The sequence below is a fragment of the Colobus angolensis genome, unplaced genomic scaffold, assembly GCF_000951035.1.
Source record: "Colobus angolensis palliatus isolate OR3802 unplaced genomic scaffold, Cang.pa_1.0 Scaffold38, whole genome shotgun sequence".
In the NCBI taxonomy this organism is placed as follows: domain Eukaryota; kingdom Metazoa; phylum Chordata; class Mammalia; order Primates; family Cercopithecidae; genus Colobus; species Colobus angolensis.
This window is the reverse complement of record NW_012117154.1, coordinates 4,858,278-4,869,887: the sequence shown is the minus strand read 5'-3', so window position 1 is coordinate 4,869,887 and position 11,610 is coordinate 4,858,278. Positions and strand designations below refer to the sequence as shown.

Here is an 11,610-nt window from a genome sequence, read left to right as displayed (position 1 = left end):
TGACACCCTCAAAGGGTTGCTAATTCCTTTCCTGTTCCAAGCAAACCTCCTTGAAGGCTTGCCAAGCTAAGCATCAATTTGCATAACCGGAGGAGGTGGGTGTCACTAACAGGGTTTTGACTGGAAGTCCGATTCTCAGCAGCAAGGAGTGCCAGAAAAATGTCCCACATTCAATTGTCTATCTCATTCTTGTTGCTAAAGTTATGCTTTTGTAATTTCAGTATTTTCATCAAAATGTCACATCCAATGACACGCAATACGAAAAGATAAAAAAATTTGACCTGAAATACAGAGCACGATGGCAAACTTCATTCACCTCCTCTACCTGGAAACCCGACTTGTTGCTTTCCTGTATTCTGAGAACTATACCTGTTCATCTGCTGCAGTAGGAAGCTCCCCGCCTCTGAAACCTGACACAATACAACAAAACAGAAGACGTCTGTATGAAGAAATAAGCAGGAAAACTCATCAGGGCATACCTGCGATTCCCTCATTTCAAGGGTTTGAATTTTTCACAGCAAGGGGAAGGCACAATCTCGGGATGTTGGCTTCACTCCTGTGCAAAGTGGCCCACAAAACAGCAACCACAGAAAAAGCCAATGGGATGAGAATTGGACTTCCAGACATCTCTCCCTGTGAAATGCATTCTGAGATTATGAGTTCTCAACAAGCTGAGAGCAGACGTGACAACGGGCCCCGATACAAGAGCCCCCTCCTCCCGTTCCATGTCGTCATATTCCTTCCAGGCTGCAACTCAAATCTTCTCCAGTGAGAACAGCACAGAAGGTTCTTCTGGCTGCTGGAGAGTCTTCCAGTACACCATGACAAGCCGACGTGGTCTCCACGTCTCTTGGGCAGAGTCATATATTTCTCAGTATGGTGGTGACCTGGGGACCCAGGGAGCAGAGCAGATGGCTGAAACATCCACACGTAGCCTACTGTGAATACAACCGACACTTCTGCAGGAGGGGATACTTAGCACTTTTGGTGGAATTCTGTAACACAGCCAACCCACCCCAAAAGAGATGCAAAGGGAACACTGAACTTGGCACACAATCAGGAGAGAGGGGATACTGTCTTTTAACTCTTCTCCTAATGACATCAGGTCATATAAGGCTAGGTCGAGGAAACAGCTTCCACTTTTCTTTGGCAAAGGCCTCAATAAGTGACGGAAAGTAGGGACTGTCCCCAAATAAGGTACCACTGTACACCTGTTACCAAAGATTCAACACCCCCAAAGGAGGAAGCACAGAGGTCAACTGCTAAATGATTTAAGCTGATAGGATGGGTATGCTTGAGCCTACCCAGTTCTGCAAAGGGAAACACATGGCTTCAAAGCACGGGGATAAGTAGACGTTCCCTCGTGTCTTCTGCACATCTTGCATCTTCCTTCCCCGACAGCTGGTCAGAAATATGGGCATCAGGCCATTTCCCTATTTCCCAACAGGGTAATAGCCAACCTACTTCCAGAGAAGATTTGGAAAAAGAGACAACTAAGCTAGTGAAATAGAAGTTTTTTCTCATCAAAACATGATTTATTAATTTTAAGCAAGAGTAAGCATATGTGATAGTGGCCAGCTTGGTGACAGAACTCTTCCTGGTCGATGCACAGTTCAGCACCTGTTGGGTCTTGGCTGTTGGGATGATAATTCTTTTGGGTGAGGGAAACAGCCGTGGTCGAGGCTGCCTGCATCCCCACCCAGGCACAGGACCCTGGGCAGAGTCTCAAAAGAGGTAGTGTTTTTACTTTCGCACCAACAATACAACACAGGTATTGGGTACAAAAGAGGAGATTTCCTTCCCCTCTACCTCGACGGGCAAAAGGCCTTCCATCTTCAGAAGAGGCTGGTGAGGACCATCGGTTGATGACCTCCTAGTGAATTCTGGCTCCCATTCAGAGCACAGAGAAACCCAGAAGAGGGGCCTGTGGCTCTGTTTCCAGATCTGAAGGGTACAGCATGGTTACATGCCCAGGCCCCAGGCTGCTTCTCCTGCCATCATACTGCAAACCTTCTTGTACCACTTTGACCCAGGTTGAGGTCTGGCGCAAAATACCCTCAAAGATGATTAATACAAAAAGCTTCCTGTAAGCTAAGACGGGTTATCAACTATATGCACTTATTTTTCCAGAGATTGAAGAGAGAAGAGAACTAGCCAAGGCTTGGTTTTGTTTTGTGTTGGTGGCACATGTAGACAGTTTGGCATAACCAACCCCATAGAGCCTGCAGCCCAGTCCACTCTGTTTTGGTTTAGAATGAAGTTTGTTTTTTTGTTTTTGTTTTTTTTTTAAAATTATTTTTCTTGGATGTAGGGAAGATTTGAAAGCTTGAAAATCAAGAATCAAAAGACAGTGAATCTGAAAGGCATCTGGGAGCAGCACAGAGATTGAAGACGGGCGGGCACGGGCGGAAGTGCCGCTGTCGATCCAGACTGCTGCCCTTGAAATGTGATTTTCTGAATCGCTGAGTTCATGGTTGCTTGAGGTCAGGCCTGGCTCTTCATTTCCAGCGATGTCTGACCAGAGAGGACTCATCATTGACGACCTCAGGGTCACGGGGGCGACGCTGACACCGGAACGGCAGCAGCAGCAGGACGATTAAGACAAGGAGGATGGCTCCACAGACGCTCATGAGTGCATAGGACACGATCCACAAAATGGGTTCGCTCAAAGACTGAGCGGGGACACAGTTGCTGGCTATGTCCTCTGTTGAGAAAGGCCCGGAAATTTCAGACACTGCAGCACCTGCAATTTCTGGGGAGACAGAAAGGGAAAATCCACAGCTGTGAAACGAGCAGTCCACCTCTCACACTGGACACAGACAGAACCCCCTGTTTGATTAAACCACAGTCAAAGTTGCACTGAGGTCCCAGTGGCTTAGACAGCCCAGGAAGCACTGAGGGGGTCACGGCTCAGCGCGCCTTCGGGGATCCAGTCCTTGCACACTGGAATGACGGCATGTTTCCAGGTGTGTGGGTACTGAGCCTAGGTGTAGAGGGGAATTGCAGCAGGGCACGTATGGGAGCACCCTGTGCTTCATTGAAGGCCAGTGAGGCTGCAGTGCTATGCAGGTGAGAGTGCAGGTCAGCGCCTAGTCGTGGCAGCAGCTTGGGTTGTGCTTCCTCAGTGGAGATGAAAAGAGAGGAGAAAGAGTAGGAGAGTCCACCGCAGAAAGCTCAGTTGGACCTGCCTGTGTCATGGGGAATTTTCCCTGGTGGAGTCAACTTGAGTTCACTCTCTACTATGGATTCTACAACAGATAGGAACTTCATATCAGCCTGACTCATAGCCTTAGTGGGCTGGGAGACTTCCCTGGGTCAGGCTGGCTCCAGAAACCCTCCCTGCCCCACTCTTATCCTGGGTCTCATCGACAGCCTGGAGCAGCAAGAGAACGCAACACCTAATTCATGACATCAGTGGTGACAAAGAGAAACAGTTAAAATTCACCCAGTGACTTCTGCTAGAGACTCTTGAATAACTTCAAACCAAGAAGAAAGTTGAGATGATTTCTTAAAGTCGGTTTGTGGATTATCAGTAGACTTCCTTTCTCTACGCTAGGCTTCTCTGCCCCTTTCAGGAATATGGGATCTTAAGTGTTACTTGCAATATGGAAAAGAAATAGGCCTCTTTACCCATTTTACCTACATTTAATCACAGAAATGAATATTTTGGCACCAGAAAATTACACTGCTAAGCATTTAATTTTTCTATAACTAAAGCCTCAAGATCTTCAGAGCTGCCAAATAATACCCTTTTTGATTGAGGAAAGAAAAAGTCAAAATAACAATGGGATAATAACCTGAAAAGAATGGTTTTAAAATCAGAGAAAAAACAGGCTTGATTACTTTGCAAAGTGACGGCATTTTCTTGCTAATGTGGATTCTGTCATAATATGGCTTTTCTAAGTGCACTGAAAAAGAAAGGCAATGAACAAGAGCCTGCCAACACCTGACAACAGAGGGATGCACCCTGCAGTCAATCTACACTCCCATTTCCTGGTTTGTAGATAATGATCTTCTTGCTGTGTCTTTCCATGGTGGAAGAGACAAGGGAGCTCTCTTGGACTGTCTTTCATAAGGGGCAGTATTCCATGTACAAAGCAAAGCTCTGCCTTCATGACCTAATCACCTTCCAAAGGCCCCAACGCCAAATATCATCACCTTGGAGATTAGGTTTCAACATAAGAATTCTGGTAGAACATAAACATTTATTCTAGAGCACTAATTATGCAAAGAAGCAGGAAAACACAGTTCATAATAGGGAGCAAAATCAATCAATTGGAACTTAGTAAGAAATGGCATAGATGATAGAATGAACAGGCAGGATATCAAGACATTTGTTATAACTGTATTCTACTCAGGATGCCAGAGAAAATGTTAAACATGTTAAATAGAGACACAGAAGATATTAAAGATCTAAATCAAGTTTTTAGAGATAAAAATTGTAATATGTGAGATGAAAAATATACTGGATGGTTGTAAGAGCAGATTATACACTGCAGAAAAACAGACTAATGAATTAAAAAAAAAAAAAAACCATAACAATAGAAACCATCCAAAATGTAGCACAGAGGAAAAAAACTGAAAAAAAAAAAGAGAGAGCACATCAGTAAACTGTGGACAACATCAAGCTGCTAACTCATGTAATCAGAGTACTCAGAAGGAAGAAGGGATTGTGAGGCAAAAAAATTGGAAAAAACCAAAAATTTTTGAAATTTGATGAAACTATAAACCCACAGATCCAAGAAGCCCAAAGGACCACAAACACAAGAAACGTGACATAGATTATAATAGTGAACTGCTGAAAACCAGCGATAAAGAGAAAATTTCTTAAAAGCAAGGAGAGAGAAAAAAGAAATATTATGTACAAACGAATAAAAATAAGGATTATAGATGATTTCATGTTGGAAGCAATGCAAACTAGAAGACAATAGAGTAACATCTTTAAAATACTGGGGGTAGGAAAAGCCCTGTCAACCTAGAACTCCATACCCAGCAAAACTATCTGAAAAAGGAAGAAGAAATAAAAATGTTTTCAGTCATATACAAGCTGAGAGAACTCATCACAGATTTTCACTGAAGAAAGTTCTTCAAGCAGAAGAAAAAGGACATCAGAAGGAAACTTGAATCTACACAAAAGAATGATGAACACCAGAAATGGGAACTATATAGTAGTTACAAAATCTTTACTTTTAATTTCAAATATTTAAAAAGATAATTAACCAATTAAAGCAAAAATTATAACAATGTGCTGGGTGGCTTATCATATAGGCATAGGTAAAATGTATGACAATAGCACAAAGGACGGAAGGCCAGAAATGGAAGTCTATTGTTGTAAGGCTCTTAGACTATATAAAGTGGTAGACTGTGGTCAGTTAAAAAATTTACACTACATATCCTAAAGCAACCACTAAAATTTCACAATATAGAGTTATAGCTAATAAACTAGCCAAGGAGATATAAAGAAATAGAAAATAATCCAAAAGAAGGCAGCAAAAAAGGAAAAAAGGGAAAAAATGGAACAAATGAGACAAAAAGAAAAATAGTTTTCTTTCTTGTGTTACTGGTTAAACACAGACGTATCAATCATACATTAAATATAAATAGTCTAAATCAGCATTTGGCAAACTTTCTCCGTAAAGGGACAGACAGTAAATATGTTAAGCTTTTTAGGTTAGCTTCTTTTTGATTTTTTTCAACCCTTTAAAAATTTAAAAACTATTCTTACCTCACAGGTCATACAGAAACAAGCTACATGCCAGATTCAGCCTATAGACAGTTGTTTGTTGATCTCTGGCCTAAACATCACAACTAAAAAACAGAGACTGCTAAATTAGATAAAAAGCAAGATTCAAGTATATTCTCCATACAGGAAACTTGCTTTTAATGTAAAGATCCAAAATGTTAAAACGAAACAGATGGAAAAAAACTATCATATTAATGCTTATCAAAAGAAATCCAGAGTGGCTGTATTATTAGAATAGATACAGATAAAAAAATTACTAGAGATAAATATAGTAGTTTCATAATGATAAACTGTTCCCTTCATAAATAGGACATACAAATCCTAATGTTTTTGTACCTAATAACAGTGTTTCAAAATACATGAAACAAGATTGATGAAAATGAAAAGAGAAATAGACAAATCCACAAATACAGAGATTCCACAATCCCTTTCTCAATAATACAGCAAGCAGACAGAAAATAAGTAATGATATAGAATACCTAAACAACACTATCAACTAACTTGATCTAACTCTTACAAAATAATCCACCCATAATAGTAGAAGAATATACATTGTTTTCAAGAGCACAAGAAATATTTATTGTGATAGACTACATTCTGTACGATGAAACAAGTTTTAATAAATTTCAAAAGATTCAATTCATAAAAACTCTATTCTCTGCCCGCACTGAGGTTAAATTAGAAGTCAATAACAGAAAGCTTCTGGAAAAATCCCTAATTATTTGGAAACTAAATAACACATTTGTGGCCCTGTGTAGTGGTGGCTCATGCCTGTAATCCCAGCACTTTAGGCGACTGTGGTAGGAGGATCACTTGAGGCCAGGAGATGGGGGCTGCAGTGAACTGTGCTCACACTTCTGTACTCCAGTCTTGTGACAGAGCGAGACCCCATCTCTATAATATTTATATATATATATATATATTTAATAACATTTCTAAAAGTACAAAACTTCTAGAAAGAAACACAGGAGGAAATCTTTGTGTCCTGGGGTTAGGTGAAAAATTTCTTAGCTATAATACCCAAAAGCACAATTTGTACAAGGAAAAAAAATGGATTTTATCAAAATCAAGTAAGAACTTCTCTTTAATAGAAAATATTAACAGACTAAAAAGACTTGGCAAAATATTTGCAAGCCAAATTTCTGATCAAGGACTTGTATTTTCTTTTTGAGATGGAGTCTTGCTCTGTCGCCCAGGCTGGAGTACAGTGGTTCGATCTCGGCTCACTGCAAGCTCTGCCTCCTGGGTTCACGCCATTCTCCTGCCTCAGCCTCTCGAGTAGCTGGGACTACAGGCGCCGCCACCTCGCCCGGCTAATTTTTTGTATTTTTAGTAGAGATCGGGTTTCACCATGGTCTCGATCTCCTGAACTTGTGATCCGCCTGCCTCAGCCTCCCAAAGTGCTGAGGTTACAGGCATGAACCACCGCATCTGGCCCAGACTTGTATTCTTAATATATAAATAACTCTGAGGACTCAATGAGAAAACAAACAACCCTATACAAAAATGGGCAAGAACCTTTGAAAAGACACTTCATTTAAAAAGATGTATGAATGGCAAAAAAGCACATGAAAAGATGTTCAGGATCATTAGTCATTAGGGAAATGCAAATTAAAACCACAATGAGACCACTAAGTATTAATACCTATTAAAATGAAAATACTGGCCATACCAAATGTTGGTGAGGATGTTTAACAACAGGAACTTTCATACGCTGCTGGCAGAAATGTGACATAATACAGCCAACTTTGAAAACGAGTTTGGCAGCTTTTTAAGAAGTGAAACATACGTGTTATATAACTCAACCATTCCATTCCTAGGTGTTTATCCAGGAGAAATAAGCAATATATATGTCCAAGACTTGCATGCTACTGTTGATAGCAGCTTTATTTATGATTGCCAAAAAAACCCAAAACTTGGCAACAATCCAAAAGTTTATCAACAGGTGTATGGGGATAAAGAAATTGTAATGCCTAATTGATCTGCAATAAAAATGAACTATTGAACATGAAACATTCTAGATGAACCTAAAAATAATTTTATTGTGTGAAAGCAGTCAGACAAAATGGAATACATACTGTATGATTTCATTTATATAAAATTCTAACAAATGCAAACTAGTCTACAGTGACAGAAGGCAGGTCAGTGGTTTCCTGGGAATGGCACGGGGTCTATAGGACCTGGGAGGCAGGGAAAACAGCTCAACGCATATGATCAGTACCTTGTTTGTGGTGATGGTTTCAAAGGTAAGCACATATGTCACACTTACCAAACTGTATCCTTTCAACATGAACTGTTTATTTTACACCAGTTATATCCCAACAAAGCTGTTTTAAAAAGTCAAAAGAATAAGATAATCAGAGCATGTCAAAGAATAACACATCTGATATAATCTCATTGAGATTAGAAAAAAAAAAAAAAAAACCAAGGCCAGGCACGGTGGCTCATGCCTGTAATTCCAGCACTTTGGGAGGCCGAGGCAGGTAGATCACCTGAGGTCAGGAGTTCAAGACCAGCCTATGGAGAAACCCCATCTCTACTAAAAATACAAAATTAGCTAGGTGTGGTGACACATGCCTGTAATCCCAGCTACTCAGGAGGCTGAGGCAGGAGAATCGCTTGAACCCAGGAGGCAGAGATTGCGGTAAACTGAGATCACGCTATTGCAATTCAGCCTGAGCAACAAGAGCAAAGCTCCATCTCAAAAAAAAGGAGAAGAGATGAGGAGAAAAACAAACCAACCTCAGTCACGCTGACTACATGGACATTATTTTAGTACTGTTCTTCCAGTCAAATGCCTGAGTTCATACCCATTTTTTCATATGTGCTGTGTGTGGTGTGTATAATAAAAATGCAAAAAACCCCCAATAAAATTAATTTTCTTCAATGCACATGTATTATTCTTTATTTTTTTGAGATAGGGCCTGGCTGTGTTGCCCAGGCTGGAATGCAGTGGCTATTTATAGGCATGATAGTAGCACACTGCAGCCTCAAACTCCTGAGCTCAAGCCATCCTCCCACCACCTCAGCCTCCCAAGTAGACATGTATCACTTTTATAATTAGAAGTCATGGATTTTGTTTTTAAGTTTTTGAAAAACAGCACCCGTTTAAGATGGTCAGACATAAAGCATTATCTGGGAACAACTGTATTTGCATATTTGCTAGCTAGCTGCTCAGAATTAAAGGAAAGCTGAATTAAAATTCCTTCTGGGGGCTTTTTCCAGGAATGTCATTCACTGCATGGTCTCTACATTGCTTACACTGCTAATTCTATGGTTTTAAAGCAGATTCTAACGTTTTATACTGGATTGATTTATGAGAGGCCATTGTATGCACTGGGTGAGAGCATGACCCTGGGGTCAGGCTTCTGGGGTTCCAATCCTAGCTCCCACATACAAGCTGTGTGATCTGATATAAGTTACTTATTTGCCCCCGTTTTGTCATCTATAAAATGAAGGTAATAACAGCCCCTACAAGTCAGTCTTGTAAGAACAATCAAGTTAATAGATGTTAAGCACTTAGTACAGTCCTGGGCTAAGATCAGTGCTACATAAATGTCCGCTGTTACTAAATTGTTATTTTTAATTTTTTCATCAATGTCTCGGGTTACAATTTTAATTGTGTATTTTCTCTCAAAGGTCAGGATCTGGTTGATAATGAGTACCTATGGAAGATCTATAATTTTACCAAGGATAAAAATTATAATGGTCAGGTCTTTTTCCCTATAGCATACAAAATAATGAGAACTGTCCCGCCATACTGATTCTCTGGTACTGAGATGCTTTCTGAGTGGCATGGTTTACTTAGAAGAACATTCTGGAGTTTCAGGACAGAGGTTCTGGACTCAGAGCCAGATTTTTTTTTTTTTTTTTTCTGCAACCACGTGAAAGCTATATCTGGGGCCCTCAGTGTTCTCTTCTGTAAAATGAGGAAACACAGCTGCCTGATCTATACCTTTGAGGACCCCTGGCTTTGGTATCTGTTGATTGTAGTCTAAGTAGATGGCAGAAGTGTGTCTCTGAAACTCTGCTCTTAACAGCTAGCTTTCCTATTTTTAAACATGAGCATGTACCAGATGATCCACTTTCAACCTGCAGCAAGAAAAATTCACAGTGAAATGGCTGCCATAATCCATCATGTGCCTGAAGTTGTACAAGCTGAGATCTATACAGCTCTTGGGTGCTAAATGTCTCAATCTATAAAAAGAGATGGGTGGTATTTCATAAGCTTTGGATACATTAAAATAACAGAGAGTTGTCAATTTTAACACTCTATTATTTTCGTAGCCATAGGACACTTGGCCCAGCAACACAGAGGCGGTTGAAAGTGCTCCAGTCCCTAGTATCTGTGTCAGATATGAGACGATGGCCAGAGCCATAACACACCCTGACCTCCAGCCAATCTGACCGCAGTAATGATTCTCAGCAGGGGTGGGAGTGGGCTGAGGAGAGGCAGGGGCAGCATAAGAGAAGCATCTGGGGAACTTTTTCCAAAATACCCATCACCTTCCCACCCACCACCAACCTGCTGTGCCCTGGCTGGAAAAGGCCTGAGGATGTCGACCAGATGTATTTTGAAAAAGCTCCCCAAGAGATTCTAATCAAGCAGCTCCCACTCACTGCTCCCCCAATCCCAACCCTTAGGCTAAGTGTCATCTGACAAACACAAATGACCATGAAAACCAAGATTTAAAAAAAAAAAAAAAACACTGCGAGAAAAGGGTAGCCCCCAAAGATTTGGGGTCCTCAAACAGTGGCTGGTGTGAAGGTAGAACCTCTTCCGGTTGCAATACAGAGAAATGAGGATAAAATATAACTTTTTAACTCTATAGCTAAGCCCAGAAGTAAGAGACATTCCTCAACCAGAAACGGGCCCTAGGGCTGGGTTTCCCATGAATAGGAGGGGCGAGAGACTTGACCCTGGGCACCAAAAGATGCCTGTGCAAGCCTTGCCCATTGGTAAAGGAGCTGGGAAATTCTACCAACAAGGAAGCCTGGCTCAGCTCACGGGCTAAGAGGCTAGGGGAGAAGGGCGAGAAACTCTCCCACGAGAAATGGAGCCCCCAAATCTCCACCTCAAACATGGCTGGCATCTAAATTCACAAACCTGGTATACAAATCCTAAGGTTCTCATGGTTTGAGGAAACTCAACAGAAACAAATGCAAAATTGCTTTAGAGCAACACTTTACAGCCACCGCGCCCGGCCGATCTCAGTGTAGTTTTAATTTGTGTCACTTTAAGAAAAAGTGTGCTCCCTCTAAACAGAAGCTTACAACAAAAAATTGCAAAGCAAATGAGAAAAAAGCCCCTATGAGAGAGTAGCCAGCAGACACAAAAACAAGATAAACTCCCCATCAGTGATGGAAAAATAGAACAACGTGCACAAGATTATACCATAGCTGTGTTTAAAGTGACTAAAAACTCATTAAAATACAATTTTTTTTTTTTCACTCAACAGGATGGCTCAAAAGTTCATAAAAGAAAAAATTAAGAAAGAAGAGTTAGAAAGTTCTGAAAAATAGTAATTAAAAGGAACTAATACTGTAAGACATATCAATAAAAGAGTACAGAAAATCCAGAAATAGATATACATTTCCCAAATATTTACTAGAATTTGGTATGCAGTAATTTTACGATTTAAAGTAAAAAAAAAAAAAAAGAGATAAATTATTTGATAAATGTTATAACAATGGAGTAGTTATCCTGGAGGAAAGAAGTTTAATCCACACATTCTATGCCAAGTTAAATCAAACATGAAAGTACCTGAATAAGTCACAGAGCACTTTTAGTGAGGAAAACCATTTAAAGGTAACAGTAGTCCCAAGACCCTTAAAGCAAAATAGCAAATTATTTAAATATACAAAGT

The 11,610-nt window shown here is 40.5% G+C and overlaps 1 protein-coding gene across 1 annotated transcript in view; it reads right to left on the bottom strand.

The window, feature by feature from the left end:
* Window positions 1–1,511: 1,511 nt before the first annotated feature.
* The window catches only part of BACE2 (beta-site APP-cleaving enzyme 2), a 115,336-nt gene continuing 105,237 nt past the window's right edge, over window positions 1,512–11,610 (bottom strand). Inside the window, exon 9 of the mRNA XM_011954056.1 lies at window positions 1,512–2,752. Coding sequence (XP_011809446.1) covers window positions 2,499–2,752 — 254 coding nt within the window. The 3' untranslated portion in view covers window positions 1,512–2,498. The remainder of the gene's footprint in view (window positions 2,753–11,610) is intronic.